Genomic DNA, 16,738 nt, shown 5'->3' with positions numbered 1-16,738 from the left:
TGTCTTTCTTAGACAGCAGAGGGCAGCAGCATGAGCTACTTAGTTCCCCTGGAGCCATCAGCCTTTACTCGCTCTTTCCTCCTCTGAGCTCAGTACACACCAGGTACAGCTGCCCTGCTTGGACAGTAAGTATTTGAGACTCTGAGGGAGAGGATTAAAGCACTGAACAAAATCACAGTATAGATGGGTAGTTCATAAAAATGACAGTATCTGATTTTACATTCTAACACGTATAATCCTGGTCTCTTGTTTTTTAAGTCTTCATTCTAGAGCATTTTTGAGAGAGCAGATATTTAAGGCTGTTAGTCATGGAATAAGCCGTAGAGTCGCAGGATGTTTATAGTTGTTTTACAGGTAGAAGCAGGATAAGCCAATCTACGGGAAGTGCGGTGCCACAGTGAGGATTTAGTAAATGTGAATGAATGATTGCTGACATCTCTTCAAGAAAACAGCTTTTTTCCATAGCTGATCTGGATTCACAGTCTACTGCTGCTTTGTATTTGGCTAGCCTAAAACAGCGGTGACTGTAAAAACAAAGTGACTAAAGCATCTCAAGACCTTTGTTCTAGTTCTGCAGCTTTAATATTGTTAAGTGCTTACAGAGCAACCTCTTGAAAGCTTTTTCTCATTGCCTGGAACAGAGTTTGTGTTTCCTTTTGTGTTAACCTCAGAACTCTGATCATAGCACTTCTGCACACTGTAGGTCACAACCCACTAGTGAATAATGACATCATTGTAAAAGGTTGTGACCAGCATTTTATTGTAAAGGAAAGATACTGAACAGGGTATATTAGAAAATACCACATGCGCCATGCAAACTTTTGTTCATTTTAACATATGTTCTGTACACTGGGTTGTAAGGTAAAATGTATTTCTTACTGCAGAGCATGGTAAAAAAGTTTTTGGAAAACACTTCATTGTAACTTGCATCACATCTTCATGTAATTCTGTTTATAAATCTGTCCCCCCTACTAGACTCTGCACCTCTTGAAAGAAGGAATCACATTTTCACATTTTCTTTGTCTTAATTCCTAATACCTAGGACAGATCTTCCTGACATATGCAAGGTGTTCAGTAAATGTGGAATGAATGAATGAGTGCATGAATGAAAGTCACTTAATTCCTCTGAGCCTCATTTCTTTTTCATAAATTAGAATATTACCAACCAGATCTCACAGTGTTATTGTGAAGATCAATTGAGGTAATGCCTGTGAAAATGCTTTATACAAGTGTACAACATATACAACATAATTTTTGTTGTTGGGCAAATAAGCCTCAGGAACTCCAGAAATCTTAACTCATTGTTCTCAAGATGGCATATTTTTTGTTGTTCTTAATAATATTATAAGCCTTTTTTAGATTTAGAGTTAGAAAACAGTCTTGAAAAATTGGGTGTGTGCCTTTTTTAAACTTTTTATTATGAAACATTCAATATACAAAGTAGGTCTAGGGAGGAAAAATTTTTCCTCTACCCTTCTAGATTCTTTTGGTTGGTCTGTTAATTAAACTGACATAATATTAATGGGAGATTAGAAGGTTTAAACAGGAGAAGAACAAATTTAATTGCATAGGTACAGGAGCCCCATAGAGTCATGAGAGGCTCAAACACAGTTAATTGAGGCTTATATGCTATCCTGAGCCAAGCAGAAGGGGGCAGGAGTCTGGGGCTTCAAAGGGGAGGAAGACAGTTCACAGGGAGATGGAAGAGCAGATGTTTGGTAAACAAATGTGTGTCATACCTTGCAGAGACCATGGGACACAGACAGGACTTAGAACGAGTAGGGTCTGTCAGCTCCTCCCAGCTTTACCACACCTAGCTCACACTGTGTAGTTATCTCTGGTGATAGTTCTCTCTGGGACGGGGCCCTCTATTTAAATTGTTAGAGGCAGTAAGCAGGAGGTAAAAAGCTCTTCCTGACTCTTCTGGGCCTTGACTGTCTTCAGCTCCAACTAATCCACATGCCATAGCGGCACGTTTCCAGGAGGCTCAGTCTGAAGGCACAGTAGAAGATGGACTTCTGTGTGTACTCATCCTACCTTCAACAGTTGGTTGACTGTTTATGGCCAATTTTGTTTCATCTGCATCCTCTCCTATGTTCCCTTCCCATCTTACTGTGAAAGAATAATGTATTTCTTTTCTTCTCCTCCTCCTCCCTCTTCCCCCTCTTTCTTTTTACCTTTTCAAGTATGTAGAACTTTTTCTTTCTTGTTTTTTTTTTTTTTAATTTCTTTTATTTATTTTGGGGAGAGAGAGTTAAGTGCAGTGGGGAGAGGCAGAGGGAGAGGGAGAGAGATACCCAAGCACACACTCTGCTGAGCGTGGAGCCCGATGCAGGGGCTCAATCTCATGACCCTGAGATCATGACCTGAGCCAAAACCAAGAGTTGGACGCTTAACCGACTGAGCCACCCAGGCGCCCCTAAAGTATGTAGAACCTTTAACATTCTTTTAAATGAGTTATTCTCTGACAGGAACTAGCAGGTAAACAAGATATATTATTTCCCAAGATTTTCATATGATGGTGACCAAAGTACATTACAAAACATGATCACATTCCAGAGTTGTAACTAGTTCTGGAGGCTTAGTTACACAATTGCCAACTCTGCTATCTTCTGCAGAGATGTGACCTTACAGAAAAGTAGAGAGTTTGAAGCATGATAGATTACTTTCAAGCTTTTTGAATTTTTGTTTTGTATCATGTAATGGTCCTCAAGCTTTGACCTTTAGCTAGGCAACAAAGTGTATCCAACGGAGACTTCTGGAATACTGTAAAGCTATAATAAACTCTGCTTTAAGACTACAGCCCAGGGTTGTAACATGGATCTCAGAAGTCATAGTCCACTTAGAAGAAAAGAATATGTTACTAATTTTTATTGATTTTTTTTTTGGTTTCATAATTTTGTGATTCAGACCTTAATATGATCTAAATACCAATAATTTTAAACTTTAAAGATGTTTAATTCTGCCAAATATTTTAGTATGAATTATGTGGAATTTTTCATCCTTAAAGTCAAACGTGGAGCTCATTTTCATTTTTAATAAGGTACTGCTAAGTTTTGCCCATTGCAATAAATGAGTAGTTAGTGACTTTGCATATCTCCATTGTCTTGAAGTTTTTAATGTGTCCTTGAAGTCTTTTTCCAAAATAAAATAAATATAAGTGCACATATATATGGGGCACCTGGGTGGCTCAGTCATTAAGCGTCTGCCTTCGGCTCAGGTCATGATCCCAGGGTGCTGGGATCGAGCCCCATGTCAGGCTCCCTGCTCAGCAGGGAGTCTGCTTCTCCTTCTCCCACTCCCCCTGCTTGTGTTCCCTCTCTAGCTGTCTCTCTCTGTCAAATAAATAAATAGAATCTTTAAAAAAAAAATATTTCAAGACATATTTGTACTAATGTAAGGCGGTTACCCCAAACCCAGGTGGGGAGGGTTGTGGGTCAGGAATGCCAGCTGGAGGAGGTGAAAGTCACATGCGTGGTATGAGTGTCCTGACTCTAAAATGTTGTGCGTCACAGATCTGGGTAGATTTCTGTCAGGAACATTATCATTCCACCAGTCTCCCCTGCTGGAAACCTAGAAATCATCTTTTCCTCTTTCATTTCCTTCATGTAAGAAATAGGTCCTTATAGGTTATTTATTTAGAAAAATCTCTGGCTTTATCTTTTGCTTTTTTCTTTTTTTAAAGATTTATTTATTTATTCCAGAGAGGGCAGAGGGAGAGGGAGAGATCTCGAATCCTCAAGCAGACTCCCCACTGAGCACGGAGCCCAACATGGGGCTTGATCCCAGGAGCCTGGGATCATAACCTGAGCCAAAATCCAGTCAGAATGACTGAGCTACCCAGGCAGCTCTGGCACCTCTGGCTTTATCTTTTTCATTCCTGTGACCAGGGCATCAGTTCTGATCTTTATCAACATACATCTGGACTATAACAGTTGAGAAGAAATGAACTAATACTTTGTGGCCATGCCATTTTATGTACATTTAATCCTTAACAAACCTGATTATCTGCATGTTTCAGGTTGTGAAAACTGGGCAGGCTCTTACAGGAATATTATATTGCTAAGGAATCTCCTTGCCCTGAGTCTTTCTGCCCCTGTAGTTCATTCCATATCAGAATACCATGATAATCTCCCTAAAATGTAACTCTTGCCTAATAAAACCTATAATTGCTGATCCAGCACTTTACAAATTATTAGGGATTTTTCACGTTTGATTTCATTTTGCACAAACTACTCCATGAGGTATTTTATTACTACCTTGTAAGTAACCTGTAATGACTTCTATTTCCCATCAAACCAATGATAAACTCTTAATATTGATGACATTCCACATTTTGTGCTATGGCTGTGCTGTGTCCATGTAATCATATCTCTCAGTGTGAACTGGAGTTAATTTTAGCCAGGTGAGCTTCCCTATGGTCCTCTTTAGTTACCATTCTCATCTCTTCCTAATGTCTGTTCAGACACAGCTCTTGTCCATGTCACCTGCTTCCCCCCCAGCCCTGTCCTCTCAGTGTGAACTCTACCAGCCCTACGGAGCCCATTTCAAGTCCCATCTTTTTGAAGAAGCCTTCTCCAATAATTTATGTCTTCCTATCTTCATGATTTCCTTTGTCAGATATGTTTGCCCTTGAATGTAATTTAAAATTTTTCTCCCTGAACTATAAAAGTAATACATTGCTTCATGTAAAAATATTGTATAGGATATTTAAAAGTGAAAAGATAACTCCTGGGGTTTCCCAATCCCAGTTCATAGAAGGAACCACTGTTGCCTGTCTTTACCGTCATATTTCAGTGCATAAACAAGAATGTGTGTGGGCACATATACACACACCTATTTACACATGTGGGAGATAGATACAGATAGATCTATTTTCTACACAGACACCATCCATGACTTTCTTTTGTTCACCTGACAGTATATCTTGGAAATCTTTCCATGTTTGGTGAGTGGAAGTGATTTCATTTAAACACATTGCTTTATTGCCTCATATTGTTTGATGTCAGATCATTTTATGCATCTACATTCTTATCTTCCTTCAAAGAAAGAAATCAGCAACCCCACAAGAGCAGAAGTAACCATATATTCATTCGCATGTCCATTCCTTTGCTCTTTACTCCTTGTGCATTTTTTGGATATTTCAGTGTTTGTGCTGTGGAAAATTAAGGATGTTTGCTTCTCATAACCCCTCAGGCATTAGGATATAGTACGTAAGAATTGAGAAGTGACACAGATTTCTGTTATTGGAAATATGGCCCATCGGGTTATTTGAACAATCCTCTTGCTGAAAACCATCCAAACTGTTGAATGTGTAGAAGAAAACATCCTCAGAGCATCAAAGGGCAGAAAATCAAAGGAAATCTAAGGAACAGCGAGAGTGCATGGAGGCTTAAAGAACCAAGCTGCTGTAGCCCTGCGGGCATTTGCCAATGCAGGAGAATTTGAGCTCTGCCTGCCTTATGGGTAGTAAAACTAAGGAAATGATTAACATAAAATTCAGCATGATGATTTGGTTGGGGGGGCGGTGGATGCAGGGAGTTTCTAGGGTACTCCGAATTTTTTATTTATTGACCTGGTGGCAGCTATCCAGGGAAATTTAGTTTCTAAACAGCATATTTATTTTGCTATTTAATTTTCTATATACATGTCATAATTGACAACAAAGAATTAAATGTAGAAGAATTAGTTGTAAAACAATGTATATAGTACGATTCCACCCATGTGTATATATTATATAAACGGATGCATGCATGTGTGTGTGTATCGTAAATGGGATGTGTAATCCATAAATTTTACATGTTGATAGAATATATAAATTTATGTTTGTATACATATATAAATATGTGTTTGGGGCTGCAGGTGTGTGTGTGTGTGTGTGTGTGTGTGTGTGTGTTTCATGTACATAGAAAAAGATCTGGAAGAGTGTTCACCAAACTACTGAGGGCAACCTTGAAAGGTAGAACAGGGGTGGGGAAGTAGAAAGGAAGGAACCTATACTTCGTGCTTCACTGTTGTTAAATTTTTTTAAAGTAATCATCATTATTATTTAGGTCTTTTTTTTTTTTTTTAATCAGATTTACTGAAAGATGTGGCTTCTGTCTCTGCCTATGAGTATAAAAGGTACTCCTGCTGCCATGCTTCATGCCACTTGGCACAGTACCCTTTTTTTTTTTTTAACACATATCTTGTTCCTTTGTTAGGCTGGAGCTTTTAAAGGGAACAAGACAATGTTGTGCTTATCTTCCTATTTCTTGTACCTTAAAGAGAGCAAAAGTCTGTAGGCATCCAGGAGATACAACATTTCCTTAGAGGCTCTTTTGAATGTTATTTTGTAGCTGGTACAGCAGTGAGCATACAGTTGGTACAGCGAATACAGGTTGGTTTGACTTTAACTGACACTTTGTGGAACCTGTAGGCAAGTGTGGAGTCCACCGTGCGGTGCCCCTTTTGATCTCAGAAAGCTGGAAAATGAAAATACTCTCTGAAAATTAAACTAAGAAATGCACATCTACTAGATTAAATCCAAGAGAGCCAACGTGAACCTAAGAAACATGAAGACTCCTTGGACAGTAAGATTTGACTATAATTGAGGGTACTGGCATCTTAAAAACTCCCAAACATATAAAATCTCCATCAGAAGAGCATTTTCTCTGTCTCTAAAACAGAGAAAAGGAAAAGCAATCAGTTTAAGTGTTGTGATACCCAACCAAGCACTGTCTGATCAATAGCACCTGCCAGGTTGAGGCATGCATCCAGCCTGCCTGGCAGGTGGATAACCCTGTTGTGGAAAGCTGCAGAGCCTCATGCCATTTTGTGCTGGAATCCTGTGTAATTAACTCCACTTGCTCTGCTTCCACGCCCACCAAGCTTCCCTCTGATAATTTGTCTTCCCAAGGAGATAATGCACTATCAGGCTGATGGACATTCAGTAGCCTGAATCTTCTGCTGTTCACTGTAAATAATAAAGTCGCCTTCTTCTTCTTCTTCTTCTTTTTTTAATACATCAGTGTCTTGTGAGTTTTGTTAGCATGAGTCTGCATTCCTGGGTCCAGTCAAAGAGATCGGGTATCAGAGTCTGTGAGGCTCATCAAGGTAAATGCTACCTTGAGGGCATCTGTTGGAGCGGATTGCTGGATTTCCCAGGTGATGCCCATCCATGTCGTCATGCTTCATGTTGCCTTTCCATTCCACACGTCACCAGAATAATTCTGCCCAGAAGTAATCTCTTAAGAACATCTTCATAACATGCACATTTCAGTTAGAGAGTACCAAATAATATTGTCAGTGAGAGTAGACCCTGTTCTTCTGGGTGAGTATTACTTGTTTGGTTTGGCAAATTTCACACCTGTATGGAGGGATGGAATATATATATTGTCAATGCCACATCATGAGGATCTCTGACAACTCATTTCCACTTCTGGCTTCTCAGCCTCTTCTGGCTTCACTCTGGCTCTCATCTCATTGTCCACATCGATCCTGGCATCATTCTCAAGTCACTTCCTAATCTGGGTCTCTCTTGCAGCAGCGAAACCTAAAGAAGATGGAGGACACAATGAGGTCGACAAGATTAAGGATAAGGATGCAAGTAGAGCAGGCAATGGACGAGGTTATAGAATTTTTTTCTTCCGTTCTCATCTTTCTCTCTCTCCTCAAAACAGCCCCCGTAGCATTTGAAAGGGTTTCACATACCACACATGTGACATGTTCAGCTCATCTGTGAATGTAACGGAACTTAGGCCAGATTTCAATAAATCATTCACAGCAATTTCTTGCTAAGAAGGGTATCAGAGTAGATAACAGGGCAAAACCCATTGCAGCTCTTGAGTGAATCCTGGAATTTTTTTCTAAGTGATGACTATTACCTCAAATAAGACACTGTCAGGTGGGAGGGACTTTACTAAACTGTGGTTTTCCCCCTTTCTCCTGTTCTTTCTTTTCACCCCAGCTTCCAGCCAGCATGACTGACCACTAAATTTCACCATAAATTTATTAGGAATTTACCCAGAGCAATCCTCAGTTGTCACTACTAGTTAAAATAATATATTTTTATGAATAGATTAAAACCTCACCAAAATTCCGGATAGCATAGATTAATATAGAATCTTAAAAAGATGTTTTTACAGACTTGGTTTTTAAAACCTATTTTTTTAACAGTCACAATTTTTCCATTTATACAATTGGAGTTCTGTAGCAGAATTACACACTGTTGGATTATAAGTATATATAATAAATTCATGAGGCTTCTATCCATGTACATCATGACAGAGCTGTTCTTATGTGTTGTTAAATGATACGGGGCTGAATTGCTAGACAGGTAGTTGTGGACCATTCCTGATTACCTAGATACTAATTAAGTAACCAGTGAATTCACCAAGTCTTTTGACCCAGTTTGCCAAACGGCTTTCATTTTCTTTGGATGAAAGATGATGCTGATGCGGACAGGGTCCAGTTTCCAGCCCCTTGTAAGCAAGGTTTGTTTCACAGCCAGAGACATCGTGGACATGAGATCAGTAGCCACCCTGCGGACTCCGCAGTAATGGAAGTTAGGCCAGGTGGCATTGAAACACGAAATAATCAAGCCTATCACCACTCTGAAGTACCTGTCCTACATTTGTGGATTAGTGCAGCATCTTAGACAAAAGTGAACATTTTCTAAAGCAAACCTTTTTGCTTTGTTTTATGCTGATAGGAGAGCTTACCAAAAGAAGAAAGATCATATTCCCTTCCTTTATTAAATGTTTAATTACCTAGGGAGAGGATGCACATGGTCAGCATTTATTTAAAAAAAAAACACCCAGAACTTTCAAAATTACCTGTGTTTTTCAGAACTTACATACATCTTATCATTTTACCAAAGTGCCTGATATAATTTCACGATTCCTCCAAATAGGACACTACATACACTGTACTATGAATAAAGGAGTAGAGTGAGCCAGGGAAGGAGGATCACCTGAGAAGTGGTGAGGGTTTGACCTCCTCTTCCTGCCCCTCGTCATAAGCCCAGCCAACTGCCTTCCTCTTCCTTTTTCTCTTTCCTTCTGTTGAAGGTGAGAGTCTAGATAGGGATTCACTAGCCAGATCGGAAAAGACAGCTGGATTGTAGAATAGAACTTGCCTTAAGTTGGGTAGCATTACGGCAAGCTGAAGTTTTCAGTTTTCAAAATTACACAGATCTCCTCGGATCCTGATAGACCCTTTGTATGGAAGCCACCCTTTCACACCGAGTGCATGAGGACCCTGCGTAAAACGGCCAAGGAAACAGAAGTTCCTCTTCTCCCTCAGTTCTTTCCTGGCGTGTGTTTTTCTTCAGCTCTTCTGCAGCCTGAGTCTCTGCCTCTTGTCCCTTTTCAGGAAAAGTTTACCCTAGGGCTTGATGTCATTGGGTCAATCCCTGTGTGTGTCTGTGTGTTGTGTGTGTGTGTGTGTGTGTGTGTATCTACGTTTTGGTTTTGTTCGTTTGTAATACACTTTAGAATAGTCCTTTCTAACCAAGCATTTCTTAAATTTTTAGGATTGACTGTTTAGGCAGTCTAAAAATTACCCTTAACAAATGTATATGCACATAAAATGTTGGGTACAATTCTGTGGTATTCATGCACTCCTAATGTCTGTTTATGGATCTCAGCTGGATTCAGAATCCCTCTCCCATGATGGAGTTCCAAAATTCTCTACTTGCATGGACTCTTGTGGGGCTTGAAAATACATTCATTCACCTGATACCCATTAAATGCCTACTCCATGTCAGGAACCATGCAGGGCACTGAGATAAGGTGAAAAGGACAGTGGCCCACCCATCAAAATTTCCATTGTAGTTGAGGAGACAGACGAGTAAAAAGACGATTACAGTACAGAATAGATGTAATAGTAGGGGAAATACGGGATGCTTTGGGGAACACATCAGATGAATGTTTAATTCAGCTTTGGGACATCAAGAAATTCTCCTTACAATGACACCTGAGTTATTCTCCCAAGTAGAAGGAATGCTGTGTACAACGTCAAGGGCATTATCGGCTTGTATATTATGTTGAGAAATTTGGATTTGATTTTGAAAGGCCTTAAGTTGAGGGGATAAGAACTGATCTGTGAGGAAGATAAGTGACTATAGCCTACAGAGAACAGGTTGGGAGAAGCAGGACTGGAGCCTGGCAAACTTTGGCAGTAAGCCAAGCAGACAATAATAGTGATTTTAACTAAATTACTGACTATGGATGAAAGGAAAGAGGATGAGTGGAAAGAAAATGAATTGGAAACCACAGAATTTAGTGATTGACTGCATTCATTCCTTCAACAAATATTTGTTGTGTTGCTGTGTGTTAGGCCCTCTTCATTCTTTTGCTGGCCATCCCTGAGTCCTTTGAGGTGAAGATTCCTGATTCCCTTTAGCTAAGGTGGTGGGGAATGTGTGAAGTTTAATATGTAAGCTCAGGTTACCATCTTGAACCAGAAGCCTATCCAGTACATCCTGATGAATGATAGTGAAGTAGACAAGACGCCATCTCTGTCCTCAAGTCCAGTGGCAGCGACTTCCAGGCTTCTGGAGTGGACCGCTCAGTGGATGATGGTGCCATTTGCCAGAGATGGAACAGATGTGTCTCAGACGAAAGGCCCTGGGCAGAAGTGCTTCTTCAAGCTGTAAATGCCCCTCCTGAAGTTTCAGGATATCCCTGTAGTTGAGAATCACCATGCTTAATGACAGATGCGTTGCTGATGGGAGAAAGTTTCTACAGAAACAGTATTTGGGGAGGGGCCAAAGAATCACTGATAGAGATGGTAGTTGGAGCCAGGAAGAGTATGTTGAATGAGAGGAGGGGGCTGAGGTTTGGACCTGGCAAAACCACAGAGAAAGAAGAGGAATCCGATGAGAAAGCCAAAGAGTATAGAGAAAGTCAAAGATGTTCCAAGATGGAGCCTGAGGGACAGGAGGGAGGGGTAGCCGTGCGGCAGCCACAGTCCACTTTCAGGGTGTGCTGGATAGGCTTCTGGCTCAAGACGGGAGCCTGAGCTTGCATGTCAAACCTCACACGCTCACCGCCACTTTGGCTAAAGGGAATCAGGAATCTCCACGTCGAAGGGCTCAGAGGGGGCCAGCAAAGAACAATGAAGAAATTTTATGCCGTGTGAATTCTATCTCAATAAAGCGGTTATTAACAAAAAGAATCATGAAAAATTCTCTTTTAAATGTATTCTAACAGAATTGTTATACTTAAAAAATGAATAAACTATAAGCATCCAGCTGTGTGGGGGGTGGGATAGGGGGGAGTGAGGGAGATGTTGTCCACAAAAGGAGAGTAAATTTGTACCCAGTTACCTACTAACATCGTACGCCGAAAGCAGTGGAAGAGCACCTTAGATGCTAGAGGGCGTGTGCTGTTCACGTTTTACAGCCAGCGGAGACGTCATTGCCTGAAAGGGCAACGGAAGGATCATCTTTGACATTGAATGACCCGCGAAACATCCCATTCATGTACTTGTCCTGAACAACAAAAATGCAAAGAGATCCAGAGCCAAACAAGCAATTAGAATTACGAACCCAATAGGGGAGGAAATCAAAATAGAGTATTTTTTTAAGTGGTATGGAATTACTTACGAATAACAGTTGTTAATACAGTAGTAAGCCATAATGTTAACAATAAATGATTCCTCAAAAAACTAATATAACAGACCAATAGTAGTGGGAACCCACAATTATAAAATGCTTCAACAGTTTGACAGGCAGAAGGAAGACGAAGGAGTGCAAGGAGACTCGATGCTGTTTTAGGGTTGGCTTCTGTAAAGAAATCGAGGATGAAGAAAATTCTAAGTTAAGCAGTACTAGTGTGGAAATGAGATGAAAAATTTCTTGGCCACGAGTCGGGATAGAACATCTTAATATGGCTAAGGAGAGGGTGGTAAGGAGAAAACCATTTGGAAGCATAAAAAGCAGAATATAGTTTAAATTAAAACCGAACATATTCATTACCACACAGTAACAACCCTATTCTATTAGGAGACAAGTATTCAAATTGTTTTTTTAAAAAATCCAACCATAATAATTTGATCCAGAGTCATGCCTTAAAAAAAAAAGTCATATAACCATAGATGCAGAGGGAATTTTTAAAAATATATTTGAAAAGAGTAATATTTTTAACCCTATGACAATAAGTTCAACCTACAAAATGAATGACCAAAAATTTATTAAAAATTTAGATGGCTAAAATTGACAAAAATAGGATTAAAAGAAAGACTCCCCCCCCCCCCAAAGTACAAATTCTAGATATATTTATCAGTAAATTCTGTCAAATCTTAAAGGAGCAGGTATTTCCTGTGCTTTCTAATCTACTTCAAAGCATGGAGAAATATGGAAAATGGTCCTGTTTATTTTATGAAACTAGAATGGCTATGACCAAATTCTATGTTTTTTCTTTTTCTTCAAAGGTAAGAACACTATCACTTAAAACTAAATGTATGAAATCTTCAATCAAATATTAGCAAATAAAATCTAGGAGCCTATTGAAAGAAATGGAAAATATGATCAGTTCAGACTTGTTTCAGTAATGTAGCATTTGCTTGTCATTAGAAAATCAGTAAGATGGTAATCACATTGAGGGATCTACAGAGGAAAGCCTTTTCCTTCCTGTGAGCCAAGCAGTACTCTGGTGATCCAGCAGTGAACCCAAGTAGCCCACTCCCTTTCTTTGTAAAACTTAGTTCCGGTGGGAGAACAACAATAAATAGATAACTGTTATAATAAGCACATATAAGATTTTGATGTATAACAGATTTCAAATCAGTGAGGAAAAAGTTGGCTTATTCAAGAAAAATTTTTGGAACCATTGGCTAATGTTTTATAACATAAATCCCAAGTTTAGACTTTACATTAAAATACATTCCAGATGAACTGAGGAGTTTAAATGTTAAAAATTGAAACCAAACTATGGGAAGAAATCAACAATGACTACTTGTACTACATTATGTTCTGTCAGATCTTTTTCAATCCTGTCAGAAGTAAAAGTGCTTGGAAAGATTTATGACCTGAAGGATAATGTTGCATCACTCCCGAGACAGTGAGGACAAAAACCGCTACTTCAGACTTGCAAACATTCAACAAAGCATAACATGTTGGCAAGATATATTTGAGGGTTTCATCTAGGAAGAACTGAAATATCCAGGGGCAAACGCAACATCACTGATACATAAGTCCAGCTGTACCAGCAAGACTAAGGTTTCTGGAATGCTTCCTGCACTCTAGATAGTATTCTGAGGCTTTACACATAGTACTCAGAACAGTCATCCGAGGGAGTGATGGGTAGTACTTTACATACTTTACAGGAAAGGCTCACAGGCACAGAAAGGTCTCTAGCTTTAGGTCTCTGGGGCACCCAGGCTAATAATTGGCAGAGCTGGGATTCAAACCCCATCTGGTGCCAAAGTCTGTTTTCTCAGTCCTTAATGCTGTACCAACCATGTCTCTTAATTTTCTGACTTACTATAGTTCTCAAAAAACAGGTTTCTGAAGATGAATTCAGGGAAGGGAGAAATTTAACTTAATCTGTCTGAAGAATGAATTTGGGTGATAGCTTCCCACCTCGCAGCTACAGATCCCCTGGGAGCCTGTGAGGGGTGCTTTTCTCACCTGCATCCAGTCTTTGCCAGAAGATATTTGTGGGGAGGGTTTGGAATTCGGGTTTCATTCAGTTGCCAAAATAACTTCCAGAAAAATCACTCTGAAGAATTTTTGAGTAAAAGATTTCCCTGTTTACTCCACAACAAATGAGTGGACTTCGAATGTCACTCCGTTTTCATCAAAAAGTGCAAGGCTGGTTTTTCTCCATTTGTGCTCATCAGCAAGGCCCGCCTATTCCGTTCTCTTTCCCACACCACAGAGGTTTGGAGGCAGAAGATTCTGGCAAGCGAGAAGACTCGGTGCTTATGCTGAGCAACACTTTTAAGCAAATTTCCCCCCCAAAATCTGCCATTGTTTTCATATTTGAAGTATGGGATTTTTTTTAAGTTTATTTAAAGATGGCATGGACTTTAAAAACACTGAGAAACACTGTTTTACACGTGTGCTTATATTAGTATGGGAATGTTAAGATGTTCACAAGGTGTATTTCAAAATCAGCACGCCTTTCTATATCCTCCCAGATTTTCCTAGCCTTCTTATTTTAATTAATCTGAAAAGGACTGAAATGTTATTAGAGTCTCATGATACCATTGAATTTCTAGTTATCCTTCTATTTTTAAGAATAAGTTTAGTGTAACTCTATTAATTTGAAATGTGGAAATGTTTAGCATAAAACGTCTATTATTCCCTCATCGTAAGTGAATACTTACTGAGAAATAACCCACTTTTACTACTGTTTTTTACTTTTATTCTCATGAATTCAGGTTTGTCTGCAATTATTATAGCTATAATTTCTTCTGACTTCCATTTATTTTGTCATGTCTCTTCCAGACACTTAGTAGGTTCTATATTTTAAATCAGTTTGAATCCTGATCTTTAAATGAGATGTATGTTGATACCTGATAACAGTGTTGATTATAACATTAATATTAGCCTGCATATACTAGTTATATGTATATTACAATAAAACAGCATGTACAATATCTCTTTTTTATAAAATATAATAAATCTAAAATACTTCCATATGGAAAAATATCTAAAAGGATATATACACAGCTATTAAAGTGGTTACCTTTGATGGTGAGACTACCAGTGATGTAAATTTTTATTTATATGTATATTCAAAGTTTTAATAGGAGAGATGTTTTATTTCATAATTTAAAAGTTTAAATTAACAGTGGAGTAAGAAAGTCAGCTCTAGGACAAAATAGACAAATGTCAGTAGCTATCTTATATACCAGTCATACCGTTCAGAAAGTATAATGGTGGGGGGAGGACAAAATAAACAAACAAATAATCTTATTCTCAATAGTAACATAATACATAAAATGCCCAGAAATGAATTTCAGAAATACGTACATCTTTTCAAAAAGCAAAAGCAAACCAATTTTTCTGAGGTGCTTGACACAGTGGGAAATTATATTACGGGTTCAGTAGGAAGACATGATTTTTTTTTTTTTTTTGCCAGTGCAAAGAGAAGAAAATTCAGTCTTTCACACAACGGAAGGAATGATAGTTCATTGAGTAGAATCAGTAACATGTAGTGCCTGAGTAGTTATGGAGCTCAAAGAAGTGCTGGGGACAGTGATATTTCCAAATTTCCAACTTAAGCTGGTCAGAAGAGGAGCTCATTAACAAATTCAAGCATCATTAGAACCTTTTATTGAGTGCCTGTTATATAGTAGTCATTGGGATAGTTATTTTTGTTAATTAGCTAATTTCATCTTTACCACTATCTGAAAGTTACTAACCCTATTTTTTAGATAAAGAAACTGCCTTTTTAAGCAACAATAAATCAGTCGCCCAAGATCTGACAGGGGCAAAGTGTCAGAGCTGAGATTTGAACTTGGACCTATAATCTAAATTTTTTTTTCCCTACAGAATACTACACTATACCTTTACTACAAGACAAAGACCCCAGAAGGAGAAGCAGGCTTGGGTTATGACACTGAGTCTGGCTTTTTAACATACTGAGTTTAAGAGATTTTTGTTCATTTGTTTTACTTTCTACCTTATCTCTGATCTGTTTCAGGAGATTTTTCAGTTTCTCAGATGTTCTACTGGGTGAGAAGTAGTAGTTGCATGAACGTTGGGTAGGCAGTACAGATCATGTTATAAATATACCTCATAGTTTGTCTCGTAGAAGCAGCATCCCATCCAACTTCTTTTTATTATGGAATGGCTAAATTAATATTGTGCCCTTCCTCCACATTGCTTAAAATGAAGTCATATAGGCCGTCTGATTTATAAGGTAATTATTATATATAGGAAATTAGATTTCCTAAATGTTCCGCCACACAAGAAGAATCCTGAGAAAAAAGTTCATTCTTTTGGGGAAAACTGATTTTACTTCCTTGGTAAAATGCTACAATGTATTCAGTTACTTGACAAATCCCACCAATTATTTATTTATTTATTTATTTATTTTTAGATTATCTAATGTTTTGGAAGCTCCTCGGAAAGCCTAGAAGAGATTAAATATTTTCAGGTCTGTTTAAGTGTGTGCTTCTAAAGCTATAATTAGGTATCTCTCTGAATTCAGCCAGCTAATTTATTATTAGTTTTTTATTTAGTCAGGATTTACCTTTTGGAATTAGGCTTACAATCTGATCCTTACTGATGTCCAATTATTTCATTTCCTTTGACTTTCATAATTACTTTTAATAATTCAAACTCCAATACCTCTGTTCACATTCGTGATTCAGTCATGTTTAAAGATGTCTAATAACTAAGGTCTTATGCATTCTTTCATATTCTATTTAATGGCTAGATGCATAGTATTTGAGTCATCAGTGTGCCACAAAACATCAAGACATGTGCATCATCAAATAAATTACAACTATAGCTGTAAATGGGACCCAATCTGCAAAAGCAGATAGTGTCCGCTTTAAAAGAAAGAAAATTAACAGTACTCATCATTCAGATTCTTAGGTTTAAGTAGCTCTGACTTGCTTTAAAAAAAAAAAAAAAAAGCGAGCATGTATTTCCCATATATAACAAATTCTCAATCATTGCTACTTTTTCTATAACTGATGACCCACATAGATTGTTTGCTATATTTTTTATCTATGTGCCTCGGTTTGTGTGTGTGTGGTTTTTTTGTGTTTTGTTTCGCAAAATGAAGGACTGTAA

General features: G+C 38.4%; 1 protein-coding gene across 3 annotated transcripts in view; it reads left to right on the top strand.

Moving 5' to 3' along the window:
* The window catches only part of NSMCE2 (NSE2 (MMS21) homolog, SMC5-SMC6 complex SUMO ligase), a 209,599-nt gene that overhangs the window by 96,571 nt on the left and 96,290 nt on the right, over nucleotides 1-16,738 (top strand). For 2 of the 3 annotated variants that reach the window (XM_045895892.3, XM_064587892.1), the window contains exon 5: nucleotides 7,526-7,609. The exons of the other annotated variant lie outside the window; for it this stretch is intronic. In XM_045895892.3, coding sequence (XP_045751848.1) covers nucleotides 7,526-7,609 — 84 coding nt within the window. The remainder of the gene's footprint in view (nucleotides 1-7,525; nucleotides 7,610-16,738) is intronic. 3 annotated transcript variants of the gene reach the window in all.

The sequence above is a fragment of the Mirounga angustirostris genome, unplaced genomic scaffold (genome assembly GCF_029215605.1).
Source record: "Mirounga angustirostris isolate CCGP_5_RB_7025 unplaced genomic scaffold, mMirAng1.0.hap1 SCAF_4, whole genome shotgun sequence".
Lineage (NCBI taxonomy): Eukaryota > Metazoa > Chordata > Mammalia > Carnivora > Phocidae > Mirounga > Mirounga angustirostris.
The sequence above is the reverse complement of the archived record's forward strand: the minus strand, read 5'-3'. Positions and strand labels throughout refer to the sequence as shown.